General features: G+C 36.8%; 1 protein-coding gene across 3 annotated transcripts in view; it reads right to left on the minus strand.

Annotated features, from left to right (window-relative positions):
• The window catches only part of LOC110631893 (uncharacterized), a 38,857-nt gene extending 28,124 nt beyond the window's left edge, over window positions 1-10,733 (minus strand). For all 3 annotated transcript variants that reach the window (XM_058131928.1, XM_058131927.1, XM_058131929.1), the window contains exons 1-4: window positions 10,450-10,733; window positions 9,808-9,910; window positions 8,857-8,964; window positions 6,404-6,585 (exon numbers count right to left, since the gene is read on the minus strand). In XM_058131928.1, coding sequence (XP_057987911.1) covers window positions 6,404-6,585; window positions 8,857-8,964; window positions 9,808-9,910; window positions 10,450-10,730 — 674 coding nt within the window. In that variant the 5' untranslated portion in view covers window positions 10,731-10,733. The remainder of the gene's footprint in view (window positions 1-6,403; window positions 6,586-8,856; window positions 8,965-9,807; window positions 9,911-10,449) is intronic.
• Between the last annotated feature and the right edge of the window lie 517 nt (window positions 10,734-11,250).

Genomic DNA, 11,250 nt, shown 5'->3' on the forward strand with positions numbered 1-11,250 from the left:
GTATTACTTTAATACAATCAATCACAGTTTCTATATTGTTCTTACTTGAGTTAATTTTCTATTGATAAATATTCCTTACTCTACCATTTTTGGTCCGACCTGCCGGATCCATATGCCAAAAACAAGAATGGAGGGAAGAATGGAACAAGTAGAAAGGAAGGTAAGTACCATCGAGGAAGCTATAAATGCTATGCGCCTAGACCAAGAACAGAGATTTAGTCGAATGGAAAATATGATAGCAGCAATGGCTAAGGACAAAACGACTATTGTGGTGGGAGAAACATCAGATCCATCGACTCAAACAACATTACAAGGAGACACTTCTACTGTTAAACCCACTGCTAGAACTTTGTTGTTTGAAGATGCTGGTACTGTTGCAAAGAAGGTGGATATGCCATCTTTTGATGGAAGTGACCCAGTAGGATGGCTTGCGAGGACCCACCAGTATTTCGAGATTCATGGTGTTCAAAACGAATTAAAAGTGTCGTTAGCCCTTGTTAGCATGGAAGGCGCACTGCTACATTGGCTCAGATGGTTGAGACAACGCAATCCACAGTTGACTTGGGAGCAATTACGAGAAGAACTAGTGCAACGCTATGGGGACGATCTTGCTAAAAACCCATATGAGCATATAGCTACTGAAAAGCAAACAAGGACTGTTGCTGAATATGTAGATGAGTTTGTAGCTAGAGCTTCTCAAGTTCCAGAAATGTCAAATAAGCAATGTTTGGGATATTTCTTGAGTGGACTAAAAGAGGATATTAGAGTGAGGCTACGGTCCTATGATACAGTTGATTTATACCGCACAATAAAATTAGCTAGAGAAGTGGAACGGGAACACTGGCATTTTTCCAAAGGTAGGGCAAAAAACATGTAAGGAGAAGGGACAAGGATGACAGCTCCTTCTCATGGATCTGGACCAAAGTATTCAAGCCCAATTGCTCAAAGAAATTTCTCTAGGCCTTCTTTTTACCCAAAAAAAGATGGTATTTCAAATAAACCACTTGACAAATCTATTACTCTCTCAAACAAACCCTTAGCCTTACCAGTGCCTCCTCTAAAATCTGTGACGCCGCAAGGTAAATCCAGGAGCAGGAGCACTCGACAGTACTCACATCAAGAGTACCAAGAGCTTAGAGCAAAAGGGCTCTATTTTAGATGCAAGCAGCCATATTCGCCTCTCCATGAATGTCCCAACAAGTCGTTAAGGGCTCTAATTGGTGCAGAAGATGAATTTGTAATGGAATAAGGGGAATTTGCCGAGATGGAGGACGTTAGTGGAATGGGTACTACAACGGAGCTAGATGAAGCCCACTTTTCTCGCCTAGAGTTGCCTTTGTATTCAATTGGAGGCATACAACAACCGAGAACCATGAAATTTCAAGGGAGTATTGCTGGGCATTTGATAGTGGTCATGGTGGACAGCGGTGCTGGCCACAATTTTATATCTACCCAGTTACAACTCCTTAATTTATCTATCTCTGCAACACCTACTTTTAATGTTAAATTGGGCGATGGTTGTAAAATCTCTTCAACAGGTCTGTGCAAGCAAGTTGAATTAAATTTGATTAATCTCAACATATATGCCAATTGTTATGTATTTCCTTTGGGTGGGGTTGACTTGATCTTGGGAATAGATTGGTTATAAACCCTTGGAGATGTACAGGCCAATTGGAGAAAAATGACTTTGCAATTCCAATCCAATAATCAAACTATTTTGTTGCAGGGAGATGCTTCTTTGCATAGGTTACCAGTCTCTATGCGTTCTTTACATAAAACTAATGATGTTGTGTTTTCAGCTATGTTGTGGCCTGTGGAATCAGATTCAGAAATTACAAAAGCTGGGGATGAATTAGATGATGAACAAAAGGGTGCTTTACAGAATATTTTACAAGAATTTAATGATGTTTTTGCTGAGATACAAGCCTTGCCACCAGTACGACAAGCTGACCATCAAATTCCACTGCAACCTGGAGTGGGACCAATTTCGGTGCGGCCTTATAGATATGGTCATACGCAAAAAGATGAAATAGAGAAGCTTGTTTCTAAAATGCTTTCCGCTAGTGTGATCCGTCCTAGTAGTAGTCCTTTTTCAAGTCCGGTGTTGTTAGTAAAGAAGAAAGATGGAAGCTGGCGATTTTGCGTGGATTATAGGCAACTAAATAAATCTACAATTCCTAACAAGTATCCAATTCTGGTGATACAAGAACTGTTAGATGAGCTACAGGGAGCTTGCTATTTTTCTAAGCTCGATTTGAAATCCAGGCATCATCAAATAAGAGTTGCTTCCCCAGACATCCATAAAACTGCCTTTCGGACACACTCTGGCCACTATGAATCTATGGTAATGCCTTTCGGTCTAATGAATACACCGGCTACTTTTCAAGCAGTGATGAATGACATATTTCGTGTTTATCTACGAAAATCATCCTAGTGTTCTTCGATGACATTCTTATTTATAGCCGGGAATGGAATTCACATTTGGAGCATTTGAGATTAGTCCTTGGGTTGCTTCGTCAGAACATGTAAATCGAAAAAAATGTTCCTTGGGGCAGATTTCTGATGAGTATCTTGGCCACGTGATTTCAGTAAAAGGAGTGGCAATGGATCCTGCTAAGGTATCCAGTATACTGAGATGGCCAACACCAAAGACAGTTAAGGCAGTGAGAGGGTTCTTGGGTTTGACAGGATATTACAGAAGGTTCATTTTGAACCATGGTCAACTGGCTCAACCTTTAACGACATTACTCAAAAAGGAGAACCAAGGTATATTCCAGTGGAATTCTAATGCTCAGAAGTCTTTTGATGCATTAAAGAGGGTTGTGGTTTCTTCTCCAGTTCTCATTATGCCAAATTTTTTGCTGCCTTTCATTATTAATGCGATGCCTCAGGTAGTGGAGTGGGTGTAGTTCTCATGCAACAGAATCAGTCTATTGCTTTAGCAATTCAACATTGGCGGCCTTATTTAATAGGCCAGAAATTCATTGTGAGAACAGACCATAGAAGTCTCAAGTATCTATTGTTCCAACAGGTCAGTACTCCTACACAACAATATTGGATTTCTAAGTTGATGGGTTATCGCTTCTTGGTAGAATATAAGTCTGGCTCTAGCAATTAGGTGGCGGATGCTCTATCACATAAGGAGGAGGACGTAGAATTGCAATTGATATCTATTCCTCAGTGGGCTGATTGAGGTGAAATTGCAAAAGAGGTGGCAGCTGATGTATTTTTAAGAGGCATTATTACAGACCTGAAAAGTGGAATTAAGTTGCATCCTAATTTTTCTCTTATCCAAGAAAGATTGTATTTTAAGGGCAGGCTGGCTATTCCTTCAAAATCTCAATGGATTCCTAAGTTAATTTCGGAATTTCATGATACGCCTTCTAGTGGTCATTCTGGGGCTTACCGTATTTATCGTCGGATGACATCGAATTTCTACTAGAAAGGAATGATGGGAGCAATTCAGAAGTATGTTGCTGCATGCCTAGTTTGTCAAAAACACAAATATGAGGCACAGCCTCCAGCGGGCTTACTTCAACCTCTTCCCATACCGAAACAAATTTGGGAAGATGTGGCATTGGATTTCATAACAGGGCTGCCTCGATCATATGGTGTTGACTGTATATTAGTTGTTGTGGATAGACTCTCAAAGTTTGGGCATTTTATTCCTTTGCGCCATCCGTACACTGCAAAGTCAGTTGCTGAAATTTTTACTAAAGAAGTGGTGAAATTGCATGGAATTCCAAGAACTTTGGTGAGTGACAAAGATTCGCAAATATGAGACACAGTCTCCAACGGGCTTACTTCAACCTCTTCCCATACCGAAACAAATTTGGGAAGATGTGGCATTGGATTTCATAACAGGGCTACCTCGATCATATGGTGTTGATTGTATATTAGTTGTTGTGGATAGACTCTCAAAGTTTGGGCATTTTATTCCTTTGCGCCATCCGTACACTGCAAAGTCAGTTGCTGAAATTTTTACTAAAGAAATGGTGAAATTGCATGGAATTCCAAGAACTTTGGTGAGTGACAGAGATCCACTTTTCCTCTGTAATTTCTGGAGTGAGTTGTTTCGAATGCAAGGGACTCAACTCAAGTTTAGTACAGCATATCATCCACAAACGGATGGTCAAACAGAGGTATTGAATCGCTGTTTGGAATCCTACCTTCGTTGCTTTTCATCTGAGCAACCAAAACAGTGGTCTAAGTGGCTATGTTGGGCTGAGTATTGGTATAATACCAATTTTCAAGTTTCTACTAGAAAGACTCCCTTCGAACTGGTTTATGGGCGACAACCTCCAGTGTTGCAAAGGTTTCTGCCAGGAGAAACTAGAGTAGAATCAGTAGCTCAAAATTTACAGGATTGTGACGAGATGTCAAGGCAGATCACCTTTAATTTGCAGAAAGCACAGCAGTTAATGATGAAATATGCTAATAAGCATCGAAGGGATATGCAATTCTCTGCTGGAGATAAAGTTTTCTTGAAACTAAGGCCTTATAGACAGCAATCTGTAACCAATCGTGTTTACCAAAAGTTGGCTGCCCGATATTATGGACCATTTGAGGTAATTGGGAAGATTGGAGCTATTGCTTATAAACTAAGGCTGCCTACTTGTTCAAAAATCCATCTTGTATTTCATATATCTCAATTGAAGAGAGCCATTGGAGATCACCCTGTTATTACCGATCTGCCTGCAAATTTAGAGGAAGTAGAAGGACCTATGGTGGAACCAGAACTCATTTATCAAAGGCGTAGAATCACTCGTAACCACCAAATCGTGCCACAAGTACTTGTTAAATGGAAAGGACAATCCGTAGATGAAGCAACCTGGTTGGATGAATCTGATTTCAAGGGACAATTTCCTAATTTCAGCCTTGAGGACAAGGCTGATTCTCAACAGGGTGGTATTGATAGAGATGTTTTTGTTTCAGCAGGCCCAGGTGCTATTACTCTTACTGACCCAAGACCATTCAAAGTTTATACTAGAAGGAGGAAGGAAGAGACAAGGAGTGTACTACACTGCTGCAAATAGACAAGGAGAGTACTACACAGCTGGAAATGGACGTTGGAGAGAAATATGGAGGAAGGAACACGTGGCTGAGAGCAGTTACAGTAATGGGAGAAAAACAGAATATAAGGGATTAAGAATAGAGCAGAAGGATTTGGAAAGAATTGGGTAATATTGGGCAGAATTGTTACCTGCACGAGAGTCATCCTTGGGGTTGGATCACCAGCCATTTTTTATCTTTCTTTTATCTCCCTTTTTTTTGTCTTTTATTTCTATTTTATAGTGGAAGCCATCAATGGAATTGTATTTCTGAAGGGTTGTATTGTGCTGAAAGTCTATCAAACCTTTGTATTACTTTAATACAATCAATCACAGTTTCTATATTGTTCTTACTTGAGTTAATTTTCTATTGATAAATATTCCTTATTCTACCAAAATTGCAGAGGGCACGTGCGAGACCAGCTGGAATAGGAGGGAAGGGAAGAGTACAAATAAAGCAGAATGAGAATGCAGTGGGCATGTGAACAATAATCTTCTTCTCGAACTTGTGGGCAGCATTCTTTCTGTACAGGGATATCTTCCCTGGGGGCTTTAGCCATTCATTTGTTCTGTTATTGAGTTGCTTCTCTCTTCTTCTTGTTTCTATTTTTGAACTGTACAAATTGTAATTGGATTGCGTTGATTGGAGCTTGTAATCTCATTTTCAATTCCTCTTTTCATCTCTGTTTATTCTCTTTAAATTTGCATAATAGTTCCTTACTCTACCATGGAGCATGTTAGCATCCAAAAAACTCTGATGAAAGTATGCTTGCTACAAATGCCAAAGAAAAGTTCAGCTCCAGCAGAGATCACCATAACCATTTTCACACGAGCAATATTTTGAGTGCCAAATTACCAGGACATTAATCCTCTTCAAACTTAGGCTTAAAACAAATATGCCAACTTAGTATAAATTTTTCTAAGGTATCATTACATAATAAGATAATAGCCTACCCCTATCAAGCTCTTAAAATATCAAGTTATGATGGAATATGAGTACCACCCAAATTGGTACACAAGGATAAAGGATTAGATAGTTCTGTTTGCCAATAATCTATGGAATAGATTATCCAATTTTGTCAAAAGTTATACTTTTGTATAGCAAATCCATACGGAACATATCCTGAAATGGTATTCATTACAATCACCAACTCTGAAGCCCAGGCAGAAATTTAAAGGCCATCGATATTAATGGAAGCATCCTACTTGGGACACAAGTATCTATGATTTTATATGAACTATATAAGTATTACAAATCAATAAAACTGAAATCATAAAGAGAAGAGTTTCCATATTTTACCTCATAAGATGATGGTGCAGTAAACAGTAATGTCAAAGGTAATATAACTTACTTGTGCCAGTCAAAAAGCACTCTCCACAAAGGTGAATCTTTCGGCATAAGGCGCGCTGCAATTGTATAAAATCCCATTGCTTTTTCAGTATTACCAAGTGCGATATGGACAAGTCCAAGTGTATGGTATGAATCTGGTACATGCGGTGCCAGCCTAACAACTTCATTCAGAACAGATATGGCCTACAAAATATTCAATAAAAAATAGTAAAAGGGAATTACTATGCTTTGACTAAAATAAAGGTTTAGTAAGTTGAATCCAGAAAGCTGAGCAAGCCAAAAGAAATCCGAAACATAATATAAAGAATTAAAGATAGTAAAACTTAAAGTTCTATCAACTTGCAGTTTATTTTGTAAAATGTATATTTCCAAAAACATTTTTCACACCTTATAGTGTTTGGAAAAATTAGAAAACTTGCTAACTAACAATATAGTTCTAGATACAAGGAAAATTAAGCCATTTTACAATCTACTATGGACTCACAGTAAGCACATACAACCAGTGAATCACCCACAGCTGAGTACTGTTGGTGCTATTGATGGCCATAGTCCATACATAATCAAAATCTACCAATTCATGTGTAATTTTCTCTTGCATTCGAGTATCTTCACACTAAGAACACAAATATGGAATCCACATTGATCTAGATCTTCTCACATTCATTTTCATTGAAAGAAAATTAAAAAAGGGCGACCCAGACCCCAGTGCACTAATTTTACAAACAATGAAAGAAAATTCACAGTTGTTTAAAAATAATTCATTTTCTAATAAATTCTACAGAGATTATATTCTCTAAAAAAAATCCAAAGAGAAGTTATTTTACAAAGGAAAAAAGAATTGGGCCACGGAAAAAAATATTATGCTGTTAAATAAATCAAAGTAAAGTGTAATGTCACAAAAGGAGAAAATAGAAAAATAACATAAAATCATAGATAGTTTAGGTCGTACAAATACTAGCCTAGGCACCTAGACAAGGCATTGAAAAAGTGCTTTCTCTGGTCTAGGCGCAAAACTAAGAACTGCCCAGGCAAGCACCAAGAAGAAGAAGAAGAAGAAAAAAAAGAAGAAGAGGAAGAGTGAATGAATCTTTTAAGATTTTTTATGCTAAGGAATTAGTAGATTGGTCATATAACTTTTCATTTGGCTATTTTGTTTTCAATATTTGATTAGACTCAATGTTCTTTGGCCATCGCAATGTAAAAATACAATATGGAACTTATATTTTGAATCAAAAATAATAACTGCAATGCACATATATAGATCTTCAAAAGGCAATTTAAAAAAAAATGAAAAGACAGAGAAAACACATTTTATCATTCTCTCTCCACCTCCTCGGGCCAGCCTTTTAGACTGATACACCTTTATTGAGATGGGCTGCAAAGGCCATTAGACCCAATACAATGGAATTTCAAAATAATTTCCAAATCACAAATCTATCAGAAAATACCAGATTGACCTATCAAAAACCCTTTAGATATCAGCTGATAATATATAGCACCCATATTTAAAACCCTAGCTTTTAAGCATATATATGTGTCCATAGATTCTATAGATTTTGATTTCCACGCACAACACAAGGGTTTAGGGCCTAAGAAAAAATATTTAGAAAGATTCCTATTGAGACGATGATGAAAGATAATCTTTGATTTTGTTGTGTAGGGAATGGTTAATTTAATGGTTACATTAAAGAGAAGTAAGTCAATGAGAAATGGCAATTACATTTGTATAAACTATTACACGCTTGACGTAAAAGTTGGAATAGGACACAGCCATATTTCTTTCATCAAATGCTACCTGTTTTGAACCTGAAATCATGCTCTTATTCATCATTTCATGTGATTTTAATGTGCTGGATGCTAATTTTTTATGGTTTTGTTCTTTAACACATGAACTATAGTTCTCGTTTTCTATTGTGTAAAATCTAAAGATGCAAAAATTTCAAGTAGGCCAAACTGAAATTTTAACCAGATAGCACAACCAGTTTTCTTCAATTTTCTAACCCAGACTGAATATGAAGGCAAATTTATAAATCCACACATCAAAGAAATATTGCGTTGGTGCCTAATGCAGTATGCTGATGGGATGCGCAATGATCCATGCAAGCTCTTTTCTACATCATCCATCTTCTAACTAGATCAGCAGATGTACATTATAGTCAGATCCCCTGGCTAAGCTGGAAAAAATGGATCAAGTAGGTCCTAAATTAAGAGTCCAAGGGCTCAATGGTTGAGAGAGAAAAAGAGTGAAGGCTGAGGGGCTCAACAGGTTAATTGGGTTAATTTCAGTATATTTTTGTATTCCGCCATATTTTATTTCTCAAAAACTTGAAGTTATCATATGATATGCTGCATACATTTAATCTAAAAGCATCATCAAATTCACATGTAAAATCATGGTTAAACTGCAAAAAGCTGTTACTAAAACAGAAAATGGAGATTTATCCTGCAGCTGACCTCTTCATAGCGGCCATGTGCATAGAGAACAGTAGCATCACCCAGCATCTTTGTAATTTTAGGGCTGAGCTTATTTTTTGATCCTTTCCTCCTACCTCTTTTCTTAAGCTGCACGATAAGAACAATAGATTAGCATAGTATACAAGAAATTCAAAATTCTAATTCTTCCTTTATCTTTTCTTAGATTTCATAACAAAAAGCGTGACTGCGTCATAAAAAAAATAAAAATTAAAAAAAATCCAGAAAAGGAATTACAGAAAGTACACATCTGTAAACACATATAACAAACCATTAATAAAGAATACCCTCGAAAAGAAAAGCGATCAGAAAATCATAGAAACAGATTTTCAATATAGTGAAAACCAGGGTTTCATGAAATCAAATGCCATGATGACCTCTCTCTATGCTGGCAGCAGCCATTTACAAAAACTATGCACCTTTGCTCTATAGTTTGCATGGGGCAACGGGCAAGGACAGAACCTTTATCATGATTCTACTGGCATTTGAGTTTACATTACTAAACAATCTTAAAGACAAGCATTATACCCATAATTTGATTGAAGCATTGATAAATTGATTTTGATGCTGTAACCGCTCATAGAATTCCACTCGAGAATAAAGAAAGAAAGACAGACAGACAGAGAAAGAAAATCATCAGATCTATAAATAGAATTCATTCTCAGAATCAACACAAACCATTATGCATGAATAACAATAAGCCAGCTACTATGTGGCACAATTCTTCAATTTTTTCAAGAGGGCTAATATTAGCTGAAGAAAATGCACACAACTTAGGGAAAGCCTTTGTTGGGGTAAGGTAGCAATAATAAATGAACAGGCTGGGGAATTTAAAAAAAAAAAATAAAAATCCAAAGTCACATCCTACCATAAGCTATGTTTCAGAAATGAAATACAATATCAACCAGCAAAACAACAAAAGATCATCCATACCTTTCGTGACTTTCTCCTGATACCATAATTCATGGCCTCCATTATTTCATCCATGCTAGCTCCAGATATATCCTCTTGCCTAGCCTTCTTCCCAGACCCTGCACTGTCATTTAAAAAAATCTACAAAAAATAAGTCCAAATACAAGTATATTAACAACAAGCCAAAACTGTTGAGTGACAAGAAAAACGAAGAAAAACATTAATCAAAAATATTATCACGATCACTTCTTATTCTTAAATGGAATTCCACCATCCTCAAAAACAATAACCATCTAATCCTGCAAGAACCAATTCACTTGAAGAAACAGGAAACAAATGGAGTAGAATAATAAAAGGCGGATGCTGTTTTAAGCTTTCATGCACAAAAATTGTAACTTTGGATGCTACATGAATTTGAACTCATGCACAAATGTTTGAAATACTTTCTGATCCACAATATATATGCAGAACATTTAATATATCTAACAAATGCAAAGGACAGGTCATAAAATTTTGCAAAAAGGACACCCAGCTTGGAAGTATAAAATTTAAAGGAAGGCACTTCCCTGCCTTCCTGATGCAAAAATATAAAATCATTGTTTATTTTAAAAAGAGAAAGAAAGAGAGATTAGCATGGAAGAGAGGAAGATTACTAATACTAACCCCTCACAATCACCAAGTCCTTTACGCTTTTTTGCAGCAAGAGCTTCATATTCAACATGATCAAATTGTTGATAAAATCGAACTCCAGAACCATCAGCAGCAACATCAGCTTCAATTCTACCTACTGAATTATCGTTCTCCTGTTCTTCTAATTCACCATCATCTTCATCTTCTTCTACCTCCTCCCCGTCCTCCTCCTCCTCCTCCTCCTCCTCCTCAGTACTCATATCCAAGGCAAATCCATCAAAGTCACCCTTTTCAATTCCCTTATTTCCTATCATAATCTACCAATTCAAAATATGTCAACTTGCAATTCCACATAAAAAAAATTTTAAGAAAAATAATAATTGAAAGCCATCTTTTTGGCTGCTGAGAATGTAGGCAACACAAAGGGAAACGTGAAGGTGACATTCAACAGTATGAACCCACCACAAATTATGCAGCAAATTTCTTAAATTCAAACCCTAGACCATTGTTAAATTCACAAATTTAAAAATTTTATTAAAATAAACCATAAAACAATTTCACCAATTATTTAAATCATTCAAATTTCCGCCAAATTCAAGAGATGAATTTCAAATTAAAAAGAAAAAGCTAAAGCACTCACCGACCGGCTATATTATATGGTAGTGAGTGTTGGGCACTAAAAGGGTCATATGCATCTAAGATAAGAGTTGCAGTTGCAGAGATGAGAATGTTAAGGTGAATGAGTAGCCATACTAGACTAGATAAAGTCCGTAATGAGAGTATTAGAGAAAAGATAGGAGTGGTGCCAATTGAAGATAAGTTGAGAGAAGGGAG

Source organism: Hevea brasiliensis, chromosome 13, assembly GCF_030052815.1.
Source record: "Hevea brasiliensis isolate MT/VB/25A 57/8 chromosome 13, ASM3005281v1, whole genome shotgun sequence".
NCBI lineage: Eukaryota > Viridiplantae > Streptophyta > Magnoliopsida > Malpighiales > Euphorbiaceae > Hevea > Hevea brasiliensis.